Source organism: Narcine bancroftii, chromosome 5 (genome assembly GCF_036971445.1).
Source record: "Narcine bancroftii isolate sNarBan1 chromosome 5, sNarBan1.hap1, whole genome shotgun sequence".
Classification (NCBI taxonomy): Eukaryota; Metazoa; Chordata; class Chondrichthyes; order Torpediniformes; family Narcinidae; genus Narcine; species Narcine bancroftii.
Window position 1 is genome coordinate 61,964,980 of NC_091473.1, and position 18,611 is coordinate 61,983,590.

General features: G+C 42.3%; 1 protein-coding gene across 8 annotated transcripts in view; it reads left to right on the forward strand.

The window, feature by feature from the left end:
• Positions 1–18,611, forward strand: part of rabgap1l (RAB GTPase activating protein 1-like) — a 458,975-nt gene that overhangs the window by 211,581 nt on the left and 228,783 nt on the right. For all 8 annotated transcript variants that reach the window (XM_069937564.1, XM_069937563.1, XM_069937559.1 and 5 more), the window contains one exon: positions 4,089–4,202. In XM_069937564.1, the coding sequence (XP_069793665.1) occupies positions 4,089–4,202 (114 nt within the window). The remainder of the gene's footprint in view (positions 1–4,088; positions 4,203–18,611) is intronic.

The window sequence follows — 18,611 nt, forward strand, 5'->3', positions numbered from 1 at the left end:
TTGAGAGGAAGAATACATTAGCCATGATTGGAATGGGTGAGCTGACTCACTGAGATGAATAGCCTTATTCTGCACCTACATCTTATTGACTCTATGTTCTCTAAGTTCTGCCCTGGTAGACTTTCGAAAGTTCAGTATCTTGTGGTCCTCTGGTTACTTGATGATTGACGTGAGCCAAGTGGTTCAGAGGGCCTATTGCAGTGCCTGACTATGATACCCGAAGTCACTCAGTAAGATCTTGGCTTCAGCTCCATCTTCCTACCTGGTCCATCCATCATCTGACTCCACGATGGTCCAGAGATCTATCTTGTATATAGTCAATGCTGACCTCCTGAAATCCTAATCCTGTTTAAAATAGGAATAAGCTGAGCACTGATAGCTCAGTTTTAATATATCTCTCACATCTACACTCTTCACTGAACAACTTAAAATTGTCTTAATTAAAATTTGATACCCAATGCAGTCATACAGCACAGAAACAGGCCTTCTGGCCACCATGTCCGTGTCAAACCTTTTCCATATATACAATAATGCTATTTGTCTGCATTAGAATCATATGCTTCCAAGCCTTGCCTATTTCATCGACTGTCGACCTGTCTCATAAAAATAGTAACTGTATCTGATTCCATCAGTCTCGAAGCACATTCCACATATCAATCAGACTGTGTTTAAAAAAAAACACCTGTCAACCCAGTTCCACTTTAAAGCTTTTTCCTCACACCTTAGGTCTTTCCCCTCTACATTCTGTATGTATTTTACTTGGTGTGTTAGGTTTAGCCGGACTGCTGGTAGAACAAACTTTCTCATTGCACCCCTTTTTAATAATCCAGCCATGAGAAAAATATTCTCACTCTACTATATCTGTGATTCCCATATATCAGGTACCCTTCAGTTTCCTTTACCTCGGGGAAAAACATCCACAACCTATCCAAAATCTACCTGTAACTAAATCCCCCAATCTGGATGAATATTTCTGTATCAGTGGATGTTAGTATTTGCCGGATGAAACTCAATTAGAGGGATGTTGTCTGAGATTCCAGCTGGATATAGATTCCAAGAAGGTAAATGGGCAAGGCTTAGAATATAAGTGTAGGGACATTAGTTTAGCTATTGTCAATGTGTACCCTTTGCCCAACCCACCCTACCACCCAGCATGGGGGTCACAGCACATTCCAGTAAAAGCATTGTTTTCTCTTCACCTCACACATATTTAATGAATATATATTTACACACACACTCACACACAGTCCCACCATCCCCCCACCCCAATAAAAAAATAATGTTTGGGACAAAGACACTCTTCTTTTATTTGCCCCTGGCTCCACAATTTTAAATTTGTAATCAAACAATTCATATGTAATTAAAGTACACGTTCCAGATCTCATTCAAGGTTATTTGAATACATTTTAGTTTGACCATGTAGAAATTACAGCACTTTTTATACATAGTCATGAGAATGCTGCCAGAACTGGTGGCCTTGAATTATAAGGTGAAGCTTGATAGGCAGGGACTTTTCTTTCTGGAGTGTAAGCGACTGAATAGGAACCTTATGGAAGTTTATAAAATTATGAGGGGCACAGATAGAGGAATATAGTCTTTATGTCATGATTGGGAAATCTAAAACTAGAGGGTACAGATTTAAGGTGTGAGTAGAAAGATTTATCATGGACCTGAGGGGTACCTTCACACAAAGGATGGTGGGTGTGTGTAAAAGGGTGTGTGGATGAAGATACCTTGAAAAAGGCCTCCGGTCCGAAATGTCGGTCATATTTCTTTACCTCCTATGGATGCTGCGAGGCTGCTGAGTTCCTCCAGCATTTTTATGTGTTTTAACAACATTCCGAACCTTCCCTACATCACACCCATAACCCCTATGTGTTTTTCTAAGAGTATTTTCAATCTCCCTATTGTATTAGCCTCCACCACCACCTCTGACAATGCATTAAGGCAGCCACTTCTCTCTATGTAAAACAAAAACCTACCTACCTCTGCTGTCTCCTAAACTTTCCTATACTCACTTTATGCAGATGTCTTCTTGTATTTGCTACTCTTGCCCAGGGAAAAGGTGCTGGCTGCCCATCCTATCTATGCCTCCAATAATCTTGTAGACCTTTATTAAGTCTCCTCTCATCCTTCTTTGCTCCAAAGATAAAAGCTTTAGCTCTGTTAACCTTGCCTCATAAGACATGTTCTCCAATCCAGGCAACATCCTGGTAAATCTCCTCTGCATCCTCTCCAAAGCTTACACATCCTTCCTGTAATGATGTGACCAGAACTGAATACAATATTCCAAGTGTGGTGTAGCCAGATTTTTATATTACTTCATGGCTCTTGAACTCAATCCCCTGACTAATGAAGGCCAGCATATCATAAGCCTTCATAACTACCCGAACAGCCTGTGCAGCAACCTTGAAAAATCTATGAATTTGGGCCCCAAGGTCCCACTGTTCTTCTACACTTTAAAGAATCCTACCATTAACTCAATACTCCACCTTCAAATTCAGCCTTCCAAAATGCATCACTTCACATTTATCCGGATTCAGCTCCATCTACCACTTCTCCGCCCAACTCTACATCCTGTTTATATCCTGTTGTAACCTACAACCACCTTCTACACCACCTCCAACCTTCGTGTCATCAACTTACTGACCCATTCCTCTACTTCTTCATCAAGGTCATTTATAAAAATCACGAAGAGCAGGAGTCCCAGAACAGATCCCTGTGGAACTCAACTACTCACTGACCTCCAGGCAGAATGTATTCCATCTACTATGACCCTCTGCTTTCTGCAGGCAAGCCAATTCTGAATCCATACAGCTACCTTTCCATGGATCCCATGCCTCATAATTTTCTGAATGAGTCTACCATGGGAGGCTTAGTCAAATGCCTACTGGAATCCATATATGCCACATCTACTGCCCTACCGTCACCAATATCTTTTTGAAAAACTCAATTTGGCTCATGAGGCACAACTCACCCCTCACAAAACCATGTTAAATATCCCTGATAAGACTATGCTTTTCTAAATTCTTGTAAATCCTGACCCTAAGAAAGCTTTCCAATAATTTGCCCACCACAGATTTATGACTTCCTGGTCTATAATTTCCACAATTCTCCTTATTATTTTTTTGAAACAAGGGGACCACATTTACCATTCTCCAAACCTTTGGTACTTTCACTGTAGCCAGAGAATACAAAGATCATTGACCAAGTCCTGGGATTCTCTTCCCTTTCTTCCTGTAGTAACTTGGATATATCTTGTCCAGTCCAAGGAACTTATCAATTTGAATGTTTTTTATGATCTGCTTGGATAATAAATCTCCACTTATATGATGCACCCATCTTGGCATATTTACTTGGAACACTTTTTGGATCACACCACTTCATAAATCAATAAGTCTTGCAAGACATGCCACTTTTATATAATTTATGTGGCACAGTATATGATAATGAGTTTATTGTCATACACATTGTACAATGTAAATATGCACCAACATTCATATTTGCTATAGCTAAGCAGGTACTTTGGGAAACAAAACTTTCAAATGCTACTGGACTAAGAAAAGACCATTGGGGATCCTCTTCCTAGCATGAAGGATATCTACTACACTATATGCAGGCAGAAATCAATAAACATTGTGAAAGACTCCATACATCCTGCATGTAAACTGTTTTCCCTTCTACCATCTGGGAATAGGTACCGTATCACTTTGGCCCTTATGTCCAGAGTGGGAAACAAGCCTCCAAGCCGTCAAGCCGTCAGGCTCCTGAACTCTTGGTACAGATCTGGATAGTGCACAGCGGACTCTCAGTATACGTCTTAATACCTTAATATTTTAATGTGTTAACTACTTTCCTAACTTACAGTTATGTAAATATGCTCTGTGGTCCTGGAGAAACACTATCTCATCTTTACTGTACAAGCATGGTATGAATGATAAATAAAGTTGACTTGACTTAAAGAATTAATTACAATAGTATACTTATTGAATTAAAAAGAGGCGATGAATACAAAAATTCTATGTTGAGGGGAAAGAATCCAGTCCTGCATTCCATAATTGCTAATCTTTTTCTTTTTTTTTGTCCAGGATTCTGTTCAGGAGAATGTCATCACCCGTGATATTAATCGGACTTTTCCAGCACATGATTACTTCAAGGACACTGACGGAGATGGACAGGACTCATTGTTTAAGATTTGTAAGGTAGGATATTAGAATATTGTGTTCAGTTCTGGACACCTCACAATAGGAAGGATGTGGATGCTACAGAGAGGGTGCAGAGGAGAATTACAAGGATTCTGCCTTGATTCGAGAGCATTTCTTATGAGGAGAGGTTGAGAGAATTTGGTCTTTTCTCCTTGGAGCAACAAAGGATGAGGGGTGTATAAGATGATGAGAGACATTGATTATGTGGATGACTAAGGGCCAGGGCTGAAATAGTGAACAAGAGGGTAGAGTTTAAGGTGCTTTAGAGTATGTACATGGAAGAATGTAAGAGGTATGTTTTTCACATAGAATGATGGGTGCATGGACTGTGCTGCCAGCAATTGTGGTGGAGGCAGGAGCAATAGGATCTTTTTTGGAAGGTTAGTAGATCTGGGAAATACGGAGGGCTATGCAGTAAGGAAATTCTAGGCAGTTGTTGGAGTAGATTATTAGGTCGGTTCAACACTGTGGGTCAAAGGACCTGTGCTGTGTTATAGATTTCTATGTTCTAATCCAAGAGCTTTTCACCTGCCTTTTCCTGTGCTGAATATTTGCACAGGACTGCGCTGCCAGAGTTGCTGTAACAGATGTGACGCTGCTGGTTCTGACCCAGGAGAGCAGAGAGCGGAGACACAGCGTTGCTCTGAAGGGTTCAACTGCTCAGAGATAATGCCAGCAGCTATGTACAGTCTTTAAATGGCCTGTTAAAAGGAGCTGAAGATGTTTTATTTTAAAATCCTGCAATGGTGGGGTCTATGCTCAAGATGTGCTCAGCAGCAGATACAAGGTGTTGCAGACTCCAAGGAGCAATGGACTGGTTCAGGGCACCAAAAATGGGGAAAACACCCACTGTTGAGAAGAAGCAGAGGAAATGACCCAACAGAATGGTGACCACGGTGGTGGACCAGTGAGGGGCTCAGCATCTGAGGGATCCACAGAGGCTGTGGGCAACTTGTGGTTGGGGGACCCACACAGGCTGTGGGCTGGAGACTGGCATAATTTTTATATTTCAATGCCTTGTCCATCCCTTCTCATACAATTCTCCTTATTTAATGTGGTGTAGTAGAATCGCTGGGAGGAAGGGGAAGAAAGAATAAAGGAGAAAGAAGACAGCAAGAATAAAATTGGGAGAAGACACAGAAGGAAGAGAGCTTTTGTGAAAAAAGAATACATTTAGGCAGGCAGCATGGTAACAGGCTCTACTGGCTCACATACCCACGCCCCCCAATAAGCCAATTAACTTCAATCCCCATATGTTTTTTGAAGGGTGGGAGGAAACCAGGGCACCCGGAGGAAAACCACACAGACATGGGGAGAACATACAGGCTCCTGATGGACAGTGTCCGATTCAAACCCTGGTTGCCCGCGAGGTAATAGCGATATGACTAACTGCTATACTAATTGTGCCTGCCCAAAGGAAGAAAAATAATTTCTAGTTCATTTCACTTTAGTAGCTAGCCCTACTCATATTCCTTTCTCAGGAGGAATTGCTTGAGGAGGCTGAGTCTTTTGCCTAATATATAGGAAGCGGTTACCAAAGAAATAGGTTTCAGGTATGCAGGAAGAGATTTTACATGAACCTGAGGGATAGCTTTTTACAGAAAGGGTAGTGGGTTTATGCAATGGGCTGCAACATTTGGACAACTAGCTACAAACTCTAGGCCTCTGAACCCCCCTCTACAACTGGATCCTTGACTTTCTCATTGGAAGACCACAATCAGTACAAATTGGAAGCAACGTCTCCTCCTCACAGATTATCAACACAGGTGCACCCAAGGATGCCTGTGTAGCCCACTGCTCTACTCATTATACACCACGACTGAGTGGCCAGGCACAATTCCAATACCATCTACAAGTTTGCTGATGACAACACAGTTGTCAGCAGAATCGTAAATGGCAATGAGGAAGATAGATCAGCTCGTTGAATAGTGTCACGATAACAAATTTGCACTCAACGTCAACAAAACCAAGGAGATGATTGTGGACTTCAGGAGGAAGTCAGGGGAACATGACCCAGTCCTCATCAAGGGGTCAGTAGTGGAGAGGGTCAAGAACTTCAAATTCCTGGGTGTCAACGTCTCTGAGAATCTGTCCTGGAGCCTCCAAATTGATGCAGTCACAAAGAAGGCTCACCAGTGGCTATACTTTGTGAGGTGTCTGAAGAGATTCAGTATGTCACTGAAGACTCTCGTAAACTTCTACAGATGTACTGTGGAGAGCATTCTGGCTTGTTGCATCACTGCCTGGTATGGAGGCACCAACTCTCAGGACAAGAATAAATCCAGAGGGTTGTTAACTCGGCCTATGACATCACAGGCACTAGACCACTCCATCGAGGACATCTACATGCGGTGGTGTCTTAAAAAAGTAGCCTCTGTCCTCAAAGACCCCCACCACCCAGGTCATGCCCTATTCAATCTTCTACCATTGTGAAAAAGGTAAGGACAAGCATTCAGCGGTACAAGAACATGTCTTATGAGGCAAGGTTAAAAAGCTTGAGCTTTTTTCTTTTGAGTAGAGGATGTGAGATGACTTAATAGAGGTCTACAGATTATGAGAAACATGGATAGGGTAGGCAGCCAGAACCTTTCTCCTAGGGTGACAATAGCAAATACAAAATATCTGTTTAAAATGAGTGGAGGACAATTTAGAGCAGGCATCAGGGGTATGTTTTTTAGACAGAGTAGTGGTTGCCTGGATAATGCATTACCGGGGTGATGGTGGAGGTTGATACAACTGGGACATTCAAAAGACTCTTAGATATGAACATGGATGCAAGAAAAATAGAGGGTTATGGGTGTGAGGTAGGGAAGATTTAGATTGTTGAATAGGTTTATATTTGGCACAGCATCATGGGCCAAAATGCCTGTACTGTGTTATAATGTTCTATAAAGAACTGGTGAGAGGTTAGAAGAATGAGACGTGACCTCATTCTAACACATAAGATCCAAATAGGGGCTTGACAGGGCAGATGTTGAGATGTTTACACAAGCGAGAGGATCATGAACGGTGAATATGGTTGCAAAATAAGGGGCTAGTAATTTAAAACTGAAAGATGGAGAAAGACCCATCCTCTAGAATTCCCTGGGCCCCCCTGAGGGTGATGGAGGGCAGATCGTTCATATATTTAAAGTAGGGATGGATGAAAATTTGAAAGATTGAAGAATTGAGAATTATGGGGAACTGGTACAGAAGAGGAGTTGAAGTCAGCATAGACCACCAATGATTTTATGGGATGGCAGGACATGCTTGATGCCCTATTCCAGCCCCTGTTTTCCTTTCAATTCAATACCCATTCACGATGCCCTTGGACAAATGGTGGTGAACTCATAGTCACCAGCAGGAGTCCCCATCCCGAAACCCACCAGCCAGTGGAAGAGCAGAGTCCAGACTAACATGCTGTGCTTTCTGCAATGTATTAAAATGGTGGAGTGTTTTGGGGCTGACAAGGTCTAATGAAGCCTGTGGCAAAGAAGGTAATGAAATAATGCACAGGTGATAAAAATCTAAATTTAATTTGCTGCAGTTTCACAGATGATGTATAGTCTTCAGCATTACCTCCCTCAATTTTGTAGATCAGGTAAAGTGGCATGAAGTTCTATTGGAACATATTTTTCATATTCAACTACTACTTTAATATGTCAACCATCTAGAACATACATTCAACAATTGTTGTCACTTCAGTGGGAACCTTGCACCTGATGCTGGCTGCATATTTTTTTGATTTGTGGGACTAATTTTGTTAGTTTCAACCTTAAATCTCCACGATTTGTAATTTCCAGTCTGTTTCTCTTAGCTTGTAACAAATCACTAACAGCACTGAAGCCACATTCTACTAAATAAGACGATGGAAAATGTATCAATGATTCCCTTCTAAAGTAGTCGAGTTTGGGTATTTATTTTTGGTCTTGTTAGGCAGGCACATCTTAGTTCCTTTCATTTGAACAGAATTTTCACAAATTCATCATGTTGCAATTCAGATAGCTGCTCTGGTATTGCACTGGAACTTCCGGTAAGTCCACCAGCCATGGCTGAGTTAACCAAGAGGGAAAATCCATTGCCTTTAAATCATAAAATCTATAATTGAAATCAGTAATCAGCATTTTTAAATGGTTAAGAATGACATTTGTAGCAATATTAGTTACTTCACACTCAATCAACTAATAGAAATGACTGACATTTTTTGCAGAAATACTCCTTTGGCATAATTCTAGAAATGTCATGAATCCAAAAATCTTTGTTTTTGTATCAATGAGTGCTATATTTATTTGCTACTTGGAGTTGCTTGTTCAATGTACTTAGTTTCTCAAAAATGTCCATCAAGTAACTCACATAAGCTTTGCCATCTGTTGTTAGCAAGAGCTTCATTTCAGGTTTGTCCTTCAAAAACTCGGTGAGGAGGTCAAACTGTTCCATAAACCCTTTGAAGCAGTTTCTTCAGTGTAAAGCAATAATCACGCGTTCTGCATTTTTATCGACACAAAACTGCTGGAACAAACGTTCACATTTGGCATTAGCTTTGATGATATTGATACACTTGATCACAGAATGCAGTTTCTCGTGTAGAACAGGGGAAACTTTCTTGGCAACAAAGTTTTCTTGGTGAATTACACAATGTACAACCAACATGTTTAGATTTTCATCCTTCATTAATTTTAAACATGCTGTTTTTTTACCCATCATAGCAGATGCACCATCTGCAGCGTAAGATACAATGTTTCTTTTAGGTATTTCATTTTCATCCAAATAATTTTTGAGCTTGCTGTAGATATCAACCGCTGTAGTGCTTGTTTCTAATGATTCACAAAAGAAGATCTCTTCTTAAAACTCTTCCTGATCAATATATCTCCCGTATGCCAATAGCAGAGCCTCACTGTCCCGTACAGTAGATACATCCAGTTGTATTGAGAACTTTTATGATTTCAACTTCTCAATAAGCTGCTTTTCAACATCTTCACCCATATCATCTATTCTGTTGCAGACAGTACTATTACTCAATGGCAATGCTCGGACATCTTTGTCATCCTTTTGTAGAACTATCTTGAGAAACAATGATATTGTGGGTTTAATCAGTTCCTCCCGAATCGTATGATTCTTCCCATGTTTTGCTATCAGTAGAACAATTTCATAGCTAGCTTCAAGGGTACGATTCAGGGCTGTAGTTTGCGCAGCGAATAATGAAGTGATTTTTGACCTATTTTCAGATTTATCTCTCAGTGATTTAAAATATTCCAATTTCGAATTGACATGGGCTAGGATATACCCTCAAATGAGCTTCAAGATGGCCTACTTTCATTGATTCATTTGTCAAAGTCTGTTGGCATAATAGGCAAAAAGGTGAATGTTCATCGTGTACAACAGGACGCCACTGAATATTGGCGAACCTTTTGCTTGGTTGGTCTGCTCATTGTGAATATACAACAGGTCTTGCTCACTACTGAACTGAAAAAGTTAAGGGATATGGACAGATACATGATTGTTGAGATCATTTGGAATTCTCATTGCCAATGAGATCATTTGGAATGGATGATAATAAGACTGGTCAAAAAATATATAATTATAATGTTAACCAAGGATAACAACAGTTTAAAAAAAAAGAGAAACAACAGAGAAACACCGGAAGAGCAAAATCATGTTATGAAAATAAAAAGAACCAAGTGATTTTATTTGGAAGTTACCACAATTGTGTTGCACTGACAGTGTTGTCAAGTCACATCTTTTACACCAACATAATGAGTTTATTTTTTTCAAACCAACTTTTTAAGTCAGCCTCGATGACTCCCTGTATGAGTTCAAGTGCACTCAGAAGGCCTTCAAATTTCCAGGCCTATTCTCAAAGCTCAAGCCAAGAAGTTTGACCAGCTGATCAACAGAGAAACCTCACAGTTGAAAGCTAGCAATGGATAGCTAGATTGGTTTAAACGCCGTCATGGGATTTCTCAAGTGTTAGTGTCTGGAGAAAATCGTAGCGAATACCTGGCAGAACTAAAAAACTCTTAGAAGAAGGTGGCAATATGGAAGAACAAGTGTACAACTGTGACGAAACAGGCCTCTGCTACAAGATTATCCTAGACTGCACACTGTCTTGCAAACCTGAAGCCCATTGACGTGAAGGGCCCAAACAATACAAAGATTGCGTGACATTGTTGTTTTGTGTTAACAAGACTGGAACACGTAAGTTAAAAATGCTCACGATTGGCAAATTTTGTTCACCCTGCTGTTTCTACCATGTCAACGTGAAGTAATTACCATTCAAATACACACCTAGCAGCATTGCTTGGATGATCAATGTCATCTTTGACATTGGTTTTACAAAACTTTTGCCTCTGCTGTCTGCGCTTATTTGTGCATTCAAAATCTAGAACTCAAAGCTCTTCTTTTGCTTGAGCACTGTCCTGCCCATTCATCAGCTGCCAGCCTAGTAAGCCACGATGGAAAGATCCAAGTTTCTTACCTCCCAAACAACACTACATCTAAGATCCAGCCCCTAGATCAGGGGATCATCTCTGTGTTCAAGCAGAATTACAGGCATGAATTAATTTGTAGAATTGTATACGAATCAACAACGCTGGAAGACTATCTGAAAAGCATGAACATTAAGGAAGTTTGCCACTTAGGTGGGAAGGGCTGGGCAGCAGTCAGCTCCTCGTGTGTGGGAGAAGGGTCTGGGTCCAGCCTTTTCATCATGGAATTCCACCGTGGAAGATGATGGTGAGCAAGGCTTCACAGATGAAAGAGGTGTGTGAGGCAGAGAGGCTATTTGAAATGAGAAAAGAGGACTTACACCAGTGGTTCTCTGCCAAAGACAATTGCCCAACATATGAGCACCTGATGGGCTCCGAGATTATCTGTAACATTACTATAGCATCAGATCCCGAACCACAGGAGGATGATAATGAGGAGCCTTCACCCCCATCCCCAAAAGTGTCTGAACCCACTGAGTACCTCGAGGCTAGTCTGCGTTGGTTGGAGACCCAGGATGTGGACCACATAAAAATCCTCCAGCTCGGAAGCATTTTGGATTTTGCTTGCAGCTAGTGCATGCTGCATTCAGGCAACAAACATTTGATTGCTTTTTTAAGAAATAAAAAGATGATTGTAAATACAGGTATTGTACATGTATTCTTTATTTTTCGAAACTACTGTTTTTCATGATCCCTGATTTAGCGCAACCCCGATATGGTTTTTTTGGACCCCAACTATCTCATTATAACTGGGTTCCATTGTATCATCGTTAGCCATGGGTGTGGTACCTGAAGTGTGTTACTACTTGTTCAGCCTTCTCTCTCTCTACTAGAACTATAGTTTGAGGCTTGCTTGTTACTGTACTTTTATTCACTTGACTTACTTCTAAGCAGTTTGTATCCCCAGCCTTCAGATTCTTCAAATCCTATGGCCCAAGCGAGATTACTTTTTTCCATGGAGAATATAACTTGTAATTTAGTTGCCATTCTGAAGTTTATTGCTGTCCTGTGTGGTGGTACAATTTCTCTTGGTTGGAGTCGATGTACCCCATTGAGAGCTTTTGACATTTGTACTGGGAATAATGCAAATGATTTGTAAAAGTGCTAAAAGAAAAAACTTAGTGCTGGGGTCGAATGCAGTACACAAATGTACTGGAGAAACTCAGCTTGTCATGCAGCATCCATGGGAAGTATAGAGTAACCAACGTTGCGAGCCTGAACCCTCCTTCAGTAGTGCAAAAAATCAGGCAGATGCATGAATATAAAGATGGGTGGTGAGGTTGAAGTGGAAAGGGGAGGGGCACAGGATAACAGGTAAGAGGTACTTCTCCGGTTTCCATTAGGCCACTCCCGTCTCTCTTTGTTCCCCATCTCTCTGTCTCCTTTCTTCCAGCTCACACTCCCTTCTCTCTCCATTCAGAGAGCTATCCCCTCTCCCTATCATTTCTCAGCTTTTTTCTCTTATGCCTTCCCATCCATATCCCCTTATGACCTCTTGCCCGTGGGCCTGTGCTTTTCCTCCTGTCCCTCCCCCCCACCATTTTATTTAAGTGCCTGCCTGCATTTTGCTCATACCTCAATGAAGGGCTCAGGCTTGAAATATTGGATATGTATCTTTGCAACATAAAGAATGCAGCGTAACTTGCTGAGTTTCTCCAGCATTTTTGTGTAAACTACAATCACAGTGTCTGCAGATTTTCTTGTTTTACAGGGTAGAAGAGAATGTAGCTGAAAAATTATAGGTGGCAAGGGCAGAGGGCTGAAAGATGGTAGGCAGGATAGGGGTTGGAGAGCTGGGGCAAGGATACAAAGGGGTAGGGAAAAAGACTGGGGAATGGGGTTAACGGAAATAAGGGGTTGATATTGATGTGTCTGGTTTGAGACTATCAAGACAGAATATAAATTTAATTGTAATTTAGACAGAGAGCACAGTAACGGGCCCTTTCGGCCCTCGAGCCTGTGCCACCCAATTATAACCACTTCACCTACACCCCCGATATGTTTTTTAATGTTGCGAGGAAACCAGATCTCCCAGATAAAGGGTTGTTCCTCCAATTTGTGGGTAGCCTTGATATGGCAGTACATAAGGCCAAGGACTGATATGTTAGTGTGGCAATGGTGTGTGGAATTAAAATGGTTGGCCATTGGGAGGTCCTTGTTCTGGCTGCAGACAGAGCGAAAGAGCTCAACAAAGCAATCTCCCAGGCTGTGCCCAGACTCCAATGAAGAGAAGACTACAATGGGAGCACCAAATGCAGCTGATGGCCCCTGCAGATTCATAAGTGAAGTGTTGCTTCATTTGGAAGGAGTGTTTAGGGCCCCAAATGGTGGTGAGGGAGGAGGTGTAGATGCAAGTATAGTACTTCTTGCTGTCACAGGGATAGGTACCAAAGGGGTCTCCGTTCTGATTAGTACACTGATTGGGGATGAGCAGTGCACATGCGTTGGGGTGCAGGAAGCCAGCAAGAGCTCCACAAGACACTTTGAAATCCGCTTTCCACCATCTGAAGACTTATGTGGCCAGTTGATGTCCACTTTCCTGCAGATGAAATGGCAAATAATTAGCTTTTACTTCATCATGATAAAGAGTTTATTGTCATGCATCAAAATTCTACCTTGATTCTAATTCTTCCTTCTTCAGTGATTACACAGTGCTTCCTAGACAATTAAATGTTTAGTGTCAGCACTCTTTATGGTGAGTGTGCTCCCACACTGGTCTGCAGCTCCATCCTCTACATCTATCTTCGATTTTCTTTCAAGTGGAAATTTTAATTAACAGTGAACAACATTTTATTCTGTACTGTCCTGATTTGGAGTAATTGAAATCCCTGGTAAAAACCCTTGGTATCCAGTACCTATGGGGGATTGGTAAATGCCTGATAAGTTAAATTTCTGGTTGCTTGAGGTTATGTGTTGAGTGTTTAGCAAACTAACGGCGAGGCGCGCTAATTTTAAATGTCCTCCTTTTTTACCTATTTATTTTATGTGACTTTTTTTCCAGTTCCTTGAGACTGTCGGTTGCTTGAACTGTATATGGAATCATAGAATCAGAGAAAATAAGTGGAGGGGTAGGCCATTCAGCCCTTCAATGCTACACTATCATACAATAAAATTGTGGGTGATCCTGCAACCTTAGTCCTCTATTCCTGCTTTCTCTCCACCCCACTTCATCCCTTGAGCCATAAGGTCCACATTCAACTCATTTTTGAATACGTTAAATTCTTGAAGTGGACTTGAGGTTGCTCCAAAGCAAACATAAATACAGCTGCAGAAACAAACTTTGCAATGCATGAGAACTCTGTTTCAGCAAGAAGCACTGCCATGAGCCTCTACGTTACTACAAAGTGAACCTCTATCTTACTATAAAGGAGTCTCATTCGTGACTTGTGATATCATCTTATTTATGCTTTTTTAAATTTCCAGGATGCTTGAACATTCAAATTGACTGCTCCATACAAGTACACACACACCCCAAAGTTCTGTCAGGATTCGTTAGTTAGTCTCACACCATCTGACAAAAGAAGGAGCTCCTCATCAGCCCCCAAGCTGATAACAAGAAAGAAATGCACCCCACAAATGCAGCCCTCCTTTTCTCTTCCAGTCAACATTTTAAACTTCCATTTTTATTATAATCTAAAATCAACTTTCTCAAAATGACTGGTCTCAACTCTCTGTGGCAGAGTTCCACAAGTTCACAACTCTCTGTGAAGATGCTTCTCCTCATCTGACTCCTAAATGACTTCCCCTTTATCTTTATACTGTGACCCCTTGTTTGGGACTTACCCAGCACCCAGAACATTCATTGAGATAACTCTTTTATTCTTCTAAATTCTAGTGAGTGTAACCCTAGTTTCTATCCTTCTTCATTCATCAGTCCTGACACCCCAGGAATTAGACTGCTGAACCTTTGCTGCACCCCCTCAATAGCAAGTATGTCCTTCCTGAGATTAGGAGACCAAGCCTGTACACAGTACTCAAGGTATGATCCCAGCAAGGCACTACACAACTGTAGTAACCTCTCTGTTTGTATTCTCAAAACCTCTCATAAGGCCAGTAAAGCTGTGACTTTGAAGGTGCTATCCAATTAGACCCACCTTCCCCATACTCTACAATACATGTTCCCCTCTCAAGTACATACCCCTGATGAAATCAGGATTGATTTAGCTTTCTACTGCCTTTTATGCAGTGCATTTCCTTCTCCTGTCCCTGCCACGTTACTGTGAACAAATTGCAAGGTAATACAATGCTGGTGAAACACAGTTGGTCAAACAGTGTACTTTATAAAGCAAAGATAAAGATACATAACCAACGTTTCAGATATGAAAAAATGTCAGCAGGCTTCCAAACAAAATGGTAATGGGGAGAGGGAGGGGCGGGGAGGAGCACAGGAGTAATAGGAGAATAAGGAAGGAAGGGCACACCATCAAGCAGGGGGAGGAAGGATGGCTCTGTGAATAGAGAGGGATGAGGGAGGAGAGCTGGAGGAAAGAAGACAAAGGGAAAGGGAAGAGAGGGAGAACGGAGAGTAGGCAAGCATAAACCGGAGAGGTCAATGTTAATACCATCTGGTTGGAGAGTGCCCAGACGGAAAATCAAGTGTTGTTCCTCCAATTTACGAGTGATCTTTGTGGGATAGTACACAAGGCTATGAACAGACATGTGAGCAGGGGAGTGTAGCACAGAATTGAAGTGGCTGGCCACTGGGAGATCCCTGCCACTTATGCAGAGAGAGTGAAGGTGCTCAGTGAAGCGATCTCCCCATCTGTGCCACATGTCTCTGATGTAGAGAAGGCCACAGTGGGAGCACTGGATGCAGTGAATAACTCCAGTGGATGCACTGGATGATTATTTGGGGCTTGGACTGGTGGTGAGGGAGGAAGTGTGGGCACAAATGTGGCACTTCTTGCAGCTACAGGGGAAGGTGCCTGGGGGGGGGGGCGCAATTGATGGGCAGGATTGAGTGGACAAGGGAGTCACAGAGGGAGAGGTCCCTTGGAAGGCAGAGAGAGGAGGAGAGGGAAAGATGTGTTTAGAGGTCGGATCCTGTTGTAGGTGGTTGAAATTACAGATGTGATGGATGCTAATCCTTTTACACCTCCATTCCCCATACAGAAGATCTCAAAGCCCTTTGTTTTTGACAAGAGACCGAACCAGTCACCCTCCATGACTACCCTCCTCCACCTGGAAGAACTTGTTCTCACTCTTAATAGCTTCTCCTTTGACTCATCCCACTTTCTTCAAATCAAAGGAGTAGCCATGGCTACCCGCATGGGTCCCAGCTACTTCCTGTTTGTGGGCTTTGTGCAGAAATCCATGTTCCTCTGCTATATTAATGACTACATCACAGTTGCCTCATACCCCATGATGAGTTCAACAATTTCATCCACTTCACTGCCAACTTCCACCCCGATCTCAAACTCACCTGGTTCATCTCTGGCAACACTCTCCCTTTTCTTGATCTCTCTAGTCTCCATCTCAGGAGATAACCTTTCCACAGACATATTTTACAACCCACCAACTTCCACAACTACATTGACTGCATTTAAAAAAAAATTATTTAGACATACAGGCCATTTTGGCACACAAGTCTGTGCCGCCCAATTTACACTCAATTAACTTTCACCCCTGGAATGTTTCAAATGGTGGGAGGAAACTGGAATCCCCAGGGAAAACCTGGGGATAACCTGGAAACTCCTTACAGACAACACTTCTTCACATCCAGTCCCTTGCAAGGATTCTATTCCCTTCTCACAGTTTCTCCATCTCCGCCACATCTGTTCCCAAGATTAGGTTTTTCAGTTTAAATCACCTGAAATGTTCGCCTTCTTCCATAAACATGGCTACCCACCACCACCGTCAACTTCAGCCCTTTTCTGCATCTTCTCCATATCCCATTCATCTGCTTTGTCCCCATCTGCCCCCGACCAGACATAACAAACACAGGATTCCCCTTTTCCTTACCTACCACTCCACTAGCCTCCACATCAAACACATTATCCTCTGTAATTTCCACCACCAAAAATATGATTCCCCACACAGGACACATCTTCCCCTCTCTTCCTTACATAGGAACCACTTCCTCCGTGACTCTCTCACCCATTCATCCCTCCCCACAAATCACCCCACACTTGCATCCATTGTCCTCCCTCACCTCCATTCGGGGCCCCAAACAGACCTTTCAGGTGAAGCAACGCTTCATGTGCGTCCACAGGAGTTATCTACTGCACCTGGTTCTCCTTCTGTGACCTTCTCGACATCGGATAGACTGGGCTCAGACTGGGAGATTGCTTTTCTGAGTACCTTCGCTCTGTCCAAATCAGTGACAGGGATCTCTCAGTTACCAACCACTTCAATACTTTGCCCCACCCCAATGTTCACATATCTGTCCATGGCCTCATGTACTATCCCACCAAAACCACCCATAAATTGAGGAGCAATGTTTGATTTTTTTGTCTGGGCACTCTCCAACCGGGTGGCATTAACATTGATTTATCCAGTTTCTGCTAGACTACTCTTTGTTCTCCCTCCCTTCCCTTTCCCTTTGTCTTCTTTCCTCCAGCTCTCCACCCCCTTCCCTCTCCATTCACAGAGCCATCCCTCCTCCCCCTGCTTGCTGATGTGCCCTCCCTCCCTTATTCACCTATTACCTCCTGCCTTTAGGACTGTGCTCTTTCCCCCTCCCCCATTACCAATTTGTTTGGGCACCTGATGACATTTTTTCATACTTTGATGAAGAGCTCAAGTCCAAAACATTGATTATGTATCTTTATCTTTGCTACATAAAGTACATAGTTTGACCAGCTGAGTTTCTCCAGTGTTGTGTTTTTACTTCAACCACAGTATCTGCAAACTTTACTTTTGCAAGTTAATTTTTTTGGCTATGAGTCTTTTGGAATCACTTAAAGCCAAGGGTAGCTATCTATTGATGGATGCACCAGAATTCTGGAGTTTTTTTGACTTTCTTTTCAGTCTTGGAGAATTAAATTTAATTGTTTTTCATCGTGTGAACTGAAAAACAGTAAAAAGCTTATTTTTGCGTGCTATCCAAGCAAGTTAACTCATATAGCAGGGAATACAATAATAACATAAATAAATAGATAGACTGCTGTGTAAGGAGTGGTGTTTTAACAAATTAAATAGTGCAGGATATAGGGAAAAGTACATAAACAGGGTGCAAAGTGTCGTTAAACTGTGCAAGGGCATCATCTTTTACCAGAGAGCAGTTAATTTAAAAGTCTGATAACAGCAGGAAAGGAACTATCCTTAAATCTGAAAGTTGATGTTTTCAAACCCATGTATCTTCTGCCCATCTGAAGTGGGGAGAAGAGAGTGAGACTGGCCTAACTGGGTTGTGTTCAGCTGGTAGCTATCTGATCCCTGTCACTCAATAGATGGTAATTTGACAGACTAAGGGAAATGCTGCAGGAGAACTGGAGAATACACGAGGTGCTGGAGGGACTCAGTGGGTCAGGCAGCACCAGTGGAAAGCATTAAGCAGTCGATGTTTCATGCCGTGACCAATCATCAGGATCAGCAAGAAATGAGCAACAGCTCAAAGAAGGTGTGGGCAGGGCAGGGAGTGGGGACAGAGGAGCACAGGCTGGCAGTAATTGGTCAATGTAGATGGGAGGGGAAAGAAAAAAGCTAAGAGGTGATCAGGGGAAGGGACAGAGGGCTGAGAAAGATACCCTCTGATGGAAAGGAAGAGAAAGGGATAGGGAGCTAGAGCAAGGGTGGGGTAGATGACTGGTAGGTGATGTGAGTCAGAGAGTGGAAAGAGATGGAGGAAAGAGGGTAAAGGGATAAGGGAAAGTGAGGGGGAGTGGAGAAGAAAATTGGGGGAAGGAGGGTACCAGAAAGTAGAGATATCGACCCTGATACTGTGTGGTTGGAGATGGCCAAGACAGAATATAAGGTGGTGTTCCTCCAATTTTCGTGTGGC